This window comes from Rhodnius prolixus, unplaced genomic scaffold (assembly GCF_049639745.1).
Source record: "Rhodnius prolixus isolate KJV_2025 unplaced genomic scaffold, Rpr scaffold_13, whole genome shotgun sequence".
In the NCBI taxonomy this organism is placed as follows: domain Eukaryota; kingdom Metazoa; phylum Arthropoda; class Insecta; order Hemiptera; family Reduviidae; genus Rhodnius; species Rhodnius prolixus.
The window spans coordinates 4,051,727-4,065,415 of record NW_027411583.1 but is presented as its reverse complement, the minus strand read 5'-3'; the positions used below and the strand labels follow the sequence as shown (position 1 = coordinate 4,065,415).

The 13,689-nt window shown below is 31.6% G+C and overlaps 1 protein-coding gene across 1 annotated transcript in view; it reads left to right on the top strand.

Moving 5' to 3' along the window:
- SerT (Serotonin transporter) overlaps window positions 1-13,689 on the top strand; it is a 62,703-nt gene that overhangs the window by 34,666 nt on the left and 14,348 nt on the right. Inside the window, exons 4-6 of the mRNA XM_074115434.1 lie at window positions 3,420-3,633; window positions 3,744-3,882; window positions 13,544-13,678. Coding sequence (XP_073971535.1) covers window positions 3,420-3,633; window positions 3,744-3,882; window positions 13,544-13,678 — 488 coding nt within the window. The remainder of the gene's footprint in view (window positions 1-3,419; window positions 3,634-3,743; window positions 3,883-13,543; window positions 13,679-13,689) is intronic.

Here is a 13,689-nt window from a genome sequence, read left to right as displayed (position 1 = left end):
GCCTACTAAAGGAAAATGGTTGAAACTAAGAGTTGAACTGAGGAATATACGTACTAAGGCGCGGTAAGAGGTCGAGAATGAATAGCGACAATTATAGGATATCACATTACAGTTTATGGATGCCATCTCGCGAGGGAGAAGCTCAGGCTGTAAGGGTATATCCCTAGCCTCCAACCCCAAACCGACCTTACACACAAACTGTTACTAGTATGTCTTGTGCTTTCAATGATTGGGTTTTGTGCTTCCACAACAGCCTGGTGAACTAAGTCATCTCTCATCCTCCCTTATTACAACTTTAACCCTTCTAAACACGTTCCCTCTTTCAATCTCACTCTCTCATACTGTAAAGTTATTCTCATGTCGCTCTCCTACAATCTGAGAAACAGTGAGATCTTACTACGCAATTTGCCTCTTCCATTCATTCGCTATTGAGCTCCCAAAGATTTATCAAATCTGAATACACTTACGACAATTCATTTATGTAAAGTTAAATGTAAAAGCAGAAATAAATAGGATACAAATCTCTTGTTACGTACAATCAAATGGAGTTGAGCTTTGTTCAGAAATAAAGTTATAATCAACCAAATCAACAAAATATTGAACTCATTAAATTCCAAGTATTATTTTCAAATCCTAACTTGGTTTAGAGTGCAAGTCAATTCTGCAATTTTGCCAAATTTTTTTTACTACAACTTTCGCTTATTCCATATGAAGTTTTGTTTTGGTGTACGCCTTGGAAATATGGGCCATCTCAAAGACGGACGAACGAACAACGTCTGCGTAAAATTAACGGCCTAGTACGTGAAGACACGACTTGGCGACGTATAACAGGGAGCTGTATGGATTATCAAAAAAGCACCCAATAGTAAATTGGATCACGTTGAGCAGATTGAGATCGGTTGGCCATAAAGCGAGGATAGATGGTGACGAAATTCCCTCCAAACTTCACCAGACAAGAAACGAAGAATTGGATGGCCCAGGTTGCGATGGCAGGACGGTGTGGCTCAAGATGCTAAGAGTATCCTCAGAAACCGTAACTGGATGGTGGTTGTTAAACATAGGGACGATTGGCGGAAACGTATTAGGAGGCAAAGCCCCACAACACTGGGTTACTGGGTTCTAGCGCCATGAAAGAAGAAGATAATTCCCTCAGCTGGAACTAGTACCTTTTGAATATATTTTCCATTTTTCTAGGATTTTTTTTGAAAATAACTCCTATGATTTTCACAGAACGTGGCATGCACTAAAAGCGCATGAATGTTCAACTTTTATTTGAATAAATTTTTAAATTTTAGATCATTTTGAGAAGAGAAGAAAATAAGTATCAAAATTAAGAAAAAAAAAAAAAAATTGGAACCTGAAGAATTTAGTAAGAGAAAGCAGTGTGCATTTATTTCTTATTATAATATTATTACAAAAATTTTAATTTTGAAGCTAGTCATATGGTTAGTGATCTGACCAATGTATACGTCACTGACAGATATTTAGTCTCACTTTAATGAACATTTATGCAAGAGCTTAAGGTGCTTTTAAGACTGCGATATTGCCTTGATTCTTCTTCTTCTTCAAATAAATCCCTTTCCATCACATGATGGGTATACATTTTGAAAGATAACACACCAAAAACATTCCTTCCAATTATCTTTGATTTTTTCGGCGTAAAGAAAATTCTTTTTTCTTTCCCAACTCAGGTTTAAAAAAAAAAAACTTATTTTTTTATTTATGACCTCGAAAGAATAATGTTTGTAATAAATTTAAATTTATTAGTAGAAACTGTTATCAGAAAAGACGAAGTTTAAACCGTATTAGAAGACAGTTTTCAGATTTTTTTGTATTGAAACTGCAGTGTTTTGATGTTGAAGTTAAAACAGATTAATATTTAACTCTCTAACTTCTATTTTTAGCACTTATTTTAAAAAAAATTAAATTTTTGAAAAAATTTTTTTTTCTTTACCATAAGAAATAATGATTATCGGCTCTTTCAGTCTTCAATCGAAAATTATTAAGTATATTCATAAAAATAATCCACACGTTTTAATTTTATACTTTATTAAAAAGAATTTAGACTGATATTTAACTATTATTTAACTGATATTTATTAAAGTAAATAATAAAAATTATGTCACTTGAGAAACACTCAATATCGCTAAATATTTTGTGCGAAAAAAATCTCCGTTTCCGCGACCACTCATAGACCAGATATATGTATGTATATACAGACCAATTTGTAAAAAAAAAAAAAAACACTTATTCAGCTTGGGGACCTCACAACCGATATTTCCGTTAAAGATTCAAATTCGAATTTATATCTTCTCTTACTTAAGAGAAAGTAAAAAATTGGTAATTCTGGAAGTTGTAGGATTACTTCGTGTTCACAAGTGAGCAAAATCAATGGTGCTATTTTCATTCGTCGTAAAGAGTAATGAAAAAAAAACACTATGTTATTCAAATCCCTAATGGGTAATATTGTAATACTGATATTGTATGTTACGTTTGTTAAAAGTATGCGGGTAGATGTAAAGTAAAAACAATGATTTAAGAATAAGTAAATGTGATTGATGGTGAGGATACCCTGTAGTACAGGAGTACATCCTGTCCCTGAAGCCACAGTGATGTGTGCACTGTACTGTCTAATCTGTCGTGCTTTAAGCCTATGAAATAAAGGAAATAAGGACTCCAAGAACCCTGAAGTAGTGGCTAGGTCTAATTCGCCTTAACAAGGAAAAATGATTTATTACAATCATAGTAGTAAAGGTATAAATTTCATAGATCTAAAGAGCAAAAGGAAGAAAACAAAGAATTTCAGACTTCCAAAGTTTGCATTTCTTTTTCAGCCATTAAAAAAAAATCAGTTTTCCTTCAATTTCAAAAAAAGAATAAAATAAATGATAGCCTATTTTTCTTCAGGCGGGCTTTACGTCCAACAAAGTGTCTTTATCACTTATTTATAAATTTGGTAGCTGACCTTACGCCCCGTTTGGAAAAAGGAGTTGAACAATTCAATTGCATTAAATTATAATTATCTTTTAAATTAAATCTGAATAGAAAATCGTTCCCAGCTACAAACAATAAACCTATGCTTGATGGTCGTCTTCTAAAAAAAGTGAAGACATCTTGTTACCTTTTCTTTACTTTTAAAAGATTTAAATTTAATTTTAAATATAATTAGACATGTTGAGGAGAGAGAAAAATGTCGGAAATACTAAGGTTTCTCTTTGAGTAAAGGTTAATTTGCTGAAAAGTATAGAACTCAAGAGATTAATGTATAGTAAGAATATAGTGTTAAGACTACATATTTGGAATACCTACATGTTTGGTCATTTCTACTTTGACTGCTGTCTTGTTATGGCTTCTGAAAACTGATTTCTTATTCTGCTGCAGTAATCACAGTTTATACCAGCTTCTTACGCTTGTTCCAGGTATCGGTTATTCCATCTGCTTGCTTGACATCTACATGGGCATGTACTACAATACAATAATCGGATGGGCAGTCTATTACTTAGTAGCAAGCTTCCGTTCAGAACTGCCATGGACTTCTTGCAATAATCCCTGGAACACACCAAATTGCACTTCAATATTAGATAAAAATGCTACAACTAATTTCTCTGTTAGCCCTGCTACAGAATTCTTTCAGTAAGTTTAGTATTTTTCTTACTAAATCTACTTGAAATTTAAACAGTATCAATATCATAGAATAATTAATCTTAAATTAATTTGATTTTTTTGTCTTAAATTTTTTACAGACGAAGTGTTCTGGAACAGTACAAGTCTGACGGAATAAGTAGATTGGGACCTATAAAATGGTCACTAGCCCTATGTGTTCTATCAGTTTTTTTACTTGTCTATTTTTCGTTATGGAAAGGTGTCAAATCTACTGGCAAGGTAAAGATTATTTTATTTTCTTGTTTAGTAACTAAAGTTATTATTTAAAAAAATTAAAATTGAGACAAATAACACTACAAATATCCCCCACATCAACTATCTCTGCTGGTCCTATGCATTTTGAGTGAGCGTAAATGATGTTCGAGGCTGGGATACCCGCAAAGACGCTAACATCCTAAAAAATTAGCTAGGCCACTATGTTAACATCTGTAAGGCATACGATAGTGAAAAGTAATACAGTAAATGATAAAAATGGTGCAAATGAATGTCTCGGTAAATTATAATTTCTCGGATATTACAAATAATTAGAATGATACAGACTAGGCTGTTATAATTTATCTGAGGTGGCAAGTTTCTGACCGAACAAAGGCATTGTTTTGTTTAAAGAAAATGAGCTGAGACTGATTACATTTAACGTTTACAATTTACATGCAAAAAACTTAACAGCTTAAATTATCGAAAATTAGACCGTTCAAATTTGCTAAAGAAATAACCACAAATTACTCAAACGGTGATAATTATAGCTGAAAAATTACTTCTATTAAAAACTTCTTCAGTCAGTGTATTTAATACTACTTTAATTTCACCTACCTTCAAAAAATTGCTAATGTTTTTGCGAAGTATAGTATCGTAGCCTACTTTTTAAAAACCAGAAAAATGTAAATGGATTTTTTTGTCTAACTAACAGGACAAACAATAATACAAACTATTAAATTATAAGTATACAAAAAAAAATAATAAGAATAATAATAGTAAATATCAACAAGCATTCGGAAGCTGATTAGAAATGGAAGTAGATATTCTTTTTTAAAAAAAGAACACCGCGTTTTTGTCAACATCTGCTGATTTTTACTTCTTTATCAAGGATAAGATTTAATACTACGCGTATGTATCGTTTGTATGTGGTGTATGAATGTTCTGCTCATTCATTGATTCAGTCTTCTAATAAATTTTTTTTTACGTGATAGGATAAATGTTTAGTTAATAATAATAATATACAGTAAAAATTTCTGCATTCATCACTCTGGTAAATAACTAAATAAGTATTATTCAACAAATACGCAATAATCACCAAAATACGTACAAGATCGAACATCTTGCTATTTTTGACAGAAATAGTACCTCTTATAAACTAAAATTAGAACTAATAACATTTCTTTTTACTCAAATCCAAATAAAAATAGAATTCTCTCTTCGCAAATAATCTCGAAACATAAAATTAACTTAGTGCGAGTAAATAACAAATGAGATGAACTGTTAGAGCTACATTTACATTTTTAAGACCTTAGGCATCAATCTCCTACTGACACAAGAAAAGGTCGACAGTGTAAAAAAAAAAAAAGTAAGTGAAATACAAAAGATTAACGCTTAATACTCAAAAATAACCTCGACACAATGCTACTGGAAAATCCTTGTTAAAGAATAAATTTGCGAATTAGTTAAGTTTTTTTTAGAATCCTGGAGCATAAAAAATCCAACAGAACAAGAAAAAAATGATATATATTACTGGTAAAAAGAACTTCTGAGATAGTGCGTATATTGTACAGTTCTCGAGATTCTCTTAGAATGAAAACAGATTAGCTAAAAAGCACGATCTTCATATTGAATTTTAAGGTCTTAAGATTACAAAATGAAAGCGGAGGAAGCCAAGGAAACACTAAATGATTGCGGCCTGTGAATCTGAGTATACCTTAATTGCCTTGAGTAGTACCGAATAAAACAAAAAAACTATCCAATTTATAACAAAACAAAAAAATAAAATAAAATAAAGACGGTGATAACAAAGAGATTTCTATTTTCGTTTGATGAAGATGGTGGATAACAAAGAGATTCCTACTTTCGTTTGATGAAGGCGAAACAAGATGAGATAGTAAAAAATAAAAAAAAGTTAAAAGTAAGAAAGTGACAAAAAGAGGTTTGAATACATTAAGCTCATGAAATAAGTAGAGGGCCTTCTTCGCAACACATAATGATGCTTTATTCCGTCAGAGTCAATTCTATTTCACCAGAAAATAGCTTACTCTACACAAATTATGATTTCTTACTACTATCTGCCTATTCCACAATAAATTCAGCACACTATTGTTTTAATAAAGTTTCTTTTCTCATTCATTTAGGAAGAATCTCAGTTGGTACGTAATTTTAAATCAATTTAATTTCCAGGCGACTGGCATTACAACGCCACTATTGGCTAGTAAACCTTGCCTCAAATTGGCTAGTATGTCTTTTTTTTAATTATAATTTGTTACTGCGATACGGAGTGTTGTAGTAATCGAAAGTTGTGACCCTTTTAGGCATCCTAAATGTGACAAAGAGCAAAAAAAACAAAAACAAACTCTAATTGAGCTATTTTCCATGATATTTTGAAGGCCAAGGATCAAGTCAATATTTTTTCTAACAAAAAAAGAGGACATCATAAATAGGAAACTAGTAATTAATGTATTGGCGGACCACATAGTCCGAATGCGAGAATATCTACTAAGATAGCGGTAATAATGAAGAAAAGTCTAATGATTTAAAGGCAGCAGTCAATACTAACGAGTGGAAACCTAAATATTAATAGAATAACAGTGACCTCATAATTATGATGGTTTTAATATCGGAGATTTTCCTTTAGAAATATAAAGCGGTGAGAAGCGCATTAAAATTACCCAGTATACGCAAATAACGATGTAAAGAGAAATCTCAATACAAAAATTTAAAAAACTTGACCAGTTTGTCAAAATGGCTTTTCACCCATTAACTGAATTAATTATACTTCCCTTCACCTCACAACTGTGATGTTTTTAGCTGAAAGTGGAAGCCGTAGAAGACTTCAGGAAATAGCAATAACATAAAACAGAATACTATCCAGAAATTGTGTAAAGTTTCAGATTATTTTAGACAATTGATCAAAACATCATATTTAAATTTTTCGAGATTTCTACCATATCAAACATTTAGAAAAATTAAGAACGAAGAAATATCACTCTGTCAAAAACCAAGAAATTTTCCTTGGAACAGATACCACCAGAAAAGTCAATTTTTAATTGGTATGCCGATCTGTTAACCCACATGTCTATTAAAATAGGCAAACTGACTTTACTTACTAAAAAATGTGTGAAAGTTCGTAATATTTTCTTTGGCTTGAAAGATGAATAAAAAAAGTGTTACCAAAAACTTCACTAATGGCACTATAATCTTGAATATCGAACATCTGACTAGAATAAATACTTCTTTTACAAAGAGAAGTGGTTGCATAAACATCATTAAAAACTTAACGAACATCTGACAGAAATCAATACTTTTTTTGGAAGGAAGAGTAAATGGTGGCATTTACCTAAGATTGTATCCCAAAACATTCGATTCAAAAAAAGAACTTATCGTAAATGTCTACTGTAAATGGTGCTTTGATTTTAGCTGCGAAATTTGCTATTATATCTTAGGTACACCATAAAATGACCCTTAATGCCAAGTTTAGCTTCCCTAAGTTATTTCTTAATAAAACCTTACAACCATAAGTTCTATCTTTCAGCTCTAGGTGGGTAGTTGAAAAGTGACACCATTATCCTGATAGAAACAAAGAACTTAGCACATGTTTAAATTTTAGGATAAAATTACTTTAAAATACTTCCAATAACATTAGATGTCTATGACAATTGATGTTTATTATCGTAGTATAGATAAAAATACGTTTTGTTCCCAACAAGGTTTGCTTCTATCAATATTATGTCAGGTCTTTTGTTAGAATGTTTGACAAATCTATTTTTCTACCATTAATAGACGTAATGGTAAAATGGTTTTTTGACTCAAAAAACACAATTCACCCTTAAGTTTTGAATGTTTTATAAATAAATTTTATAACTTTCGACTGAAATGTTTTTTTAATAAACCCAAGTATTAAGATGGTGAAAGTTAGTTTACAATTTGTTACCTTTTGCTTCTTAGAAGATATTTATTAAATCCAATCTTCTTAGTAACTTATGTTTCTTCTTTGATAACATTTAGCACATTACTTAATCATCTGCATTTTACCATTTTTTTTCTTTAAAGTGCCTAGTTCAGTTCATCACTTTTAATTGGTGACCGAAAATTTTCAGTAAAAATCATAAATTGAACTTATTGTTTGAAAGTTTTACATAAATGTTTTTTGCACTATTTTGGTTTTAATTTTCTTGAGAAACTCCAGGCAGTTTTAATTGATTAAATGTTGGCCAACTTTATACAGTATTACATCAGTGTTTAAACTGTGAGATTGAAGTAGCTCATTAAAGTAGGCGTTATCAGAAGTAGAAGGGCAGATAGAAGCCAACCTAAGAGCAATTAGGCACGGTCAGTCAGCTGTTCAATCTAGAAACAAGAACAGTGGACCATTACTTTGCTTAAGAGGTTACAAGGGGAAGAAGAGGTAACCTTACTTACTGATGCGAAGGTTACCTACTAATGCAAAGGTTACCACATTGTTATTAATTTACTTCGTAATGTTATAAGGATAGCTGGGGTACCTCATTAATCAAAGAGAAAATATAGAAATGTAAACATATAGGAATAAAATATGCTATATGTACAATATTTGAAATAAACAATACACTAAACTAATAGAATTATAAGGGTATTTTTCCTCCTACAATTAATTGAGAGATTAATTCTTTCTCTCTTAACTGTAATTGAACTTATAACTGAAGTTCGTTCTTACGTTCAGGCAAAAAGTAAAGTTACTGCATCACTTATGTTAATTCCGATGAGATTATTTTTATAGCATAATAAAATTAATCTTATGTAAGTTAGTGGAGAAATAGACCTGTCTTGAAAGCATAACATACGTAAGCAGAGTGCATTAAATTCTGCAGCATCAATTTCTACAGTTAGATCAATCCCTTCTTTCTAATTGCACATTTTCATTATGTGGCTCAGTAAACTCACAGTGCTTGAGAGTCAACAAGTACAATAATTCCTTTCAAGTCATGTTTCGGCAGGCTCATAGTCAAAAGCGACATAAATTGCACAAAGCCTATTTTCGTAAACTTCAGCCCATCTGCAGGGCTGGCAGAACCATTTGTAAACTTCTAGCCAATTAAGATTTTCCCAACGTACAACAGATTTGTCCAAACCGTATACAAAAAATAAATAAATAAATAAAATTAAGTGCGGAGACTTGAGGACCTGCTTTAAAGAAAAATTCCCCCAAATAGGGGATGTCACTGCTGCAAAAAAATAAGTGTCCTTCACTAAAAGTACGTAAAAATTAGACCCTTCTCGCGTTGTTGGGCTGATTTCTATCCATTACTTGCAGGATCATCTATTTTTAGTAGCAGTAACAGACACCGTACATGGAAAATCAACAATTTACAGTCTAGATTATATTTTAGAAGAAAGAACCGATGTGATACTTAATATAAGATTTTATCTACCTTTTAATTTCATGAACAGATAAAACTACTATGGCAATTACATTACGACTAGTTACAACCTAACTACAGTCGGTTAGTTTGGGTACCAATAAATTATTTTAGAAAACATCCTACACATTTCACAAAGATAAAACTTGTTTCTCAAGAAAATGGTCGAAATTTAATTAAAAATGAACATTTATAGCAAAGAAGGATTGGCTTATCAAACACAAAGTCCACAGCAGCATAAAAGATCTTTAGTGGCTCCCTTAACTGATAGAAGGCGTCTATATAGTGTACAGTGTGAAAGATGAGATAGAATGTACCTCTAGCTTTGCTAAACTTAAGCTGCACACATCTCTGTTGGCACTCTGAGTATTTTATGAGTGTGAGAGGGCAGTATTGATGCAGCTTAAACTACTAAACCAAGATCCATGAAAGTGACTAATCCACTTCTCCTAAAGGAAAAAAGTAACCTTTGAATTTAGGATTGTCTTAAAAGAAAAAACATCTGTTTTGCTCGCACGTCTTTTTCGTATAAAATTCTGACCTGAACGAAACATAATTATTTTCCACAAACATTTTACAGACGTAAACCCGAACCTCACGCTGCGCTGAAATGAAAGAGCCAATATCTAATATCCCAAAACTCCCTCCCACTTTCCTTTAAAAAAAAAAGTATTTAAAAAAATCTACGAGTATGATTCGACTGTTTTACACAATGAGTAGAGAACGTCTTGGGTGAAGAAAAACTCAATTCGGTAACTTCCATACTAGTTCACTGCACTATGATAGAATATCTGACAACCAAGACTAGTATTAAAATATCTATTAATGATTCTAATATATTAAAATCTCGAACATATTGATGTGAGGAAATATTTCAGCCACATTATCTATTCTAATGTTTTTGCGCGCTGTATTAAATACAAATATTTTTGTTTTCGCTACTTGAATTCAGACTCTGATAACCTTTTGCCAGGCCTCACTATAAAACACTCCAAAATAATGTGCATATTATCAGGTGGCAAATCAGTAATTCAACCGAAGTAAACAATTTTGCTAATTGAAAGCTAATACTCGTTTTACGAATATGTAATAGTTTATTTTTGCTAAGAATAGCAATACTAACTAGAGTCTAATGATTGATTTATTTTGTTTTCATTCCTAAAATATTCACAACTCAATCAAATTATTCCTAATTAAAAAAAAAAAAATTGTTTGATTACATTTCCTATATTCTCTGATTTATAAATTGTAACCATTTTTTTCTGGACGATTTTGCTGATCTTTTGAATTTACGAATAATTTAAATTAGTATCCGATTTTTTTTTTTAAGAATACGTGATCGAAAAAATTGAAAGGGCGAAAAATGTACATGTAAGTGCAAGTCAGTGCACATTTTAAAATGTTATAGTACTTAGGTGTAAATTTCATTTCAAGTCTAAATTAATTTAAAAGAAAAGTTGTTGGTGTTAGACGCATTATTATCAGTGTTAATTTTATAAACAAAAAAATGCATTCAGACCTACCAAATTTAAAGTCTTTGCAGTAAGAATTCGTTCCGTTCATACAAAGAGTGTCAAGTTGCATTACAAATTTTTCTATAAAGAGGCTACAAAACTACTAAGTTGTTCTAATTAGGCATTTGGAAAAGGGGAAGAAATGAATGCTTCAGTTTTATCCTGAAGCTTTATTTTAACAATAGCTCATACAAATTCCTGGTTTCCTTATTGGTTAAAGTAGAGAGGTACAATGTTAATCTTAAACAATCGTTCCAACAATAAGTGGCATCAACAAACCAAATATTTATAATATACAACCTTTGTAAAAAAATAAGGAGAAACTTCTGCCTCTGACGTAACATGTCCACGATCCGTTTAAATATTTGTTATTTAATTTGAACTATCAGAATGAAAATCAAGTTTTAAAGGTAACCCTTAATTGTTGAAATGTGGATAGGTCGGAGTGCTAGACAATATGGCTGATTTTTTGGACAGAGGTTGATTAATGAATTTGGTTAGAGAATTTGGCTTCAACTAAGTTACGGTCTCACACAACACCTGCTGAAATTAAAACAAAAAATTAAATTAAATTAATCTGAAAAATTAAATTAATCTCTCTCTGCAAGTAAAGTGTGAGATGCAAACGTTTATTTGAAGTAAAATTCCCTACACAAACTGATTAATCAATTTCTGATGACTGGTGAAAATCCGATGTCAAAAATACGAAAAACGTACAAAAACAAACAATTAATAAATTTTTTTTTTCTTTTTTTTTTTGGCGCATCAACAGCTGAGGTCATTAGCGCCCGGAGCTTTTTCCAGTGCACTGCCGGCCTCCGGACAGTGTTCTCTCGTTACAGACAACACTGTCCATCACCGGACAGTGAGCTGTAAGAAGCTCCTAGGAAGAGAAAATCTAAGGGTCAGCTGCTGGATTCGAACCCGGGACCTCCGCGTGGGAGTCCAGTATGCTAACCTCATAGCTAATCCCTTCCCTTTAATAAATTTTAATAACAAGTTAAGGCTTGCTGAAAAAATTTATATGTAAATGTTCTTTGGGCCAACTTGTATTAACTAGTAAAAACATTTCATTTTTTGTCACAGAGTTTCTTATTTTGTTTTATTTTTGTCATTTCCTCCTACCAGGCAAGAGGTAGTATTGCGATCGTTCAAAATTTCTATATCTAGTTTTACAGGAAATATCACTTTTGTGAACCCTTAGGTCCAAAGAAATGATTTTTCAGTCAATGGCCAATACAATATGTATGTCAATACTTCAAAAATGAAAAATCGTAGGAAGCTAAAACTGAATACTACGTCCGGGGTAATATCATGGGATCCGACAGAAAATTAGCAGTCAAGATCTCTTAAATTTTACAAAAGGAACTTAATAGTTTTTTAAGATCCTTGAAAATGGTCCCTACATTTTATAAATCTTCTGTATAATACATAAATAATTTTTTTCCCCTTTTATTTCATCATTTTTCTAAGGAAAGGCTTTTTCTTAGTAGGATAGGGGTGGGCTTCACATTAATAAAATATTGATTCAGATTATTTATAAAGGCGGTCCAAAGACCATTGTTTTAAATGTATTTAAAATAGTTTTGTTCAATTATATTTACTTTTGAAGCAATAAACGTTACATTTCCCTAATTAAAACAGGCAAAAGCCCAGTTTCTTAAACAGCTAATTTAAAGTGTTACTCGCTAATTAAAATATAGAATTATAAGTGTAATAGTACTTAAAATAAGTAAACGTATCAAAAAGAAAAGAAAAACTTCGTTAACTTTGTTAATTTAGGAAATACTAAGAACTGTAGAAAATATAATACGAAGCAAATGAAGTGGGAAAAACAGATGGGGTTAGCTTTGATTATTAAAACATAATTTTAATTAAAGCTTGAACTGTAAATGTACTAATATTAAATTTTCTCAATGATTTTATTATGGAACTCAAATTTCCCTCAACTTCAAGATGGCTTACCAGCTAGCACTGGTTTATTGAGATTCAATGGCAAACGTGGGATATTATAAAATTTATATAAATTAAATTCAAGTCCTATAATTTTCTGCATTCCATTTGAGAACTTAATTTTGAATATTTGACACGATTGCAACAGTATCCCTTGCTAAGAGCAACAGCAAGTGATTAACATAAATACATTTATTTATTTTATTCATAATAACTTTAAGACAGCGATCAATCAGATCGTTAATAATAAGTTCGGAGAGCCTCTAGCGATACACTCGTCAGAACATTGATTAGAGACCTACTCCAGCTCATCACCACTATTTTCACTCTAGTAATACTATCTGAATTATCACCTCCGCAAGAGACTCACAAACCTAATGAAGTAATAATTCTGACAGTTCAGAAATTCTGCGACTTGCAACCGAATAGAGTCATGCCTTTAAAACTTTTTTTCTTTTCTCGGCCAGTCTGAATACGTCTAAACAACTGTACTCTTTTGTCACCTAATTTATGCGGCTTAGGAGTTATGTGAGCGAGTCTGTGACTCGTAATCTAAAAAAATATATAGTTTTTCAAATACTTATGGCAAATAATGAGCCTCAACAGAACGACTTTAAAATACTCAGGAGTAATTGTTGTTGGACTCTTTCTATGCAACCTCACATTTAATTTGAAATCTTTCAAATTTCAAGTTACTATTTAGAAAATAAACATATCGTACTTACAGTGAATGGATAAAGTCCCATCTTTCTAATTACTAATTTTAATACAGAAGAAGAAGACAGTATTAATCTGCTTATTACATGGTCGTTTCAGGCAGTATGGGTGACAGCTTTAATGCCCTACGTTGTATTGTTTATTTTGCTGATACGAGGAGTTACTTTACCTGGTGCTGCAAAAGGTATAAGTTACTATTTAACACCACAATGGCATAAATTAGCTAACACTAAGGTAAGTAAATT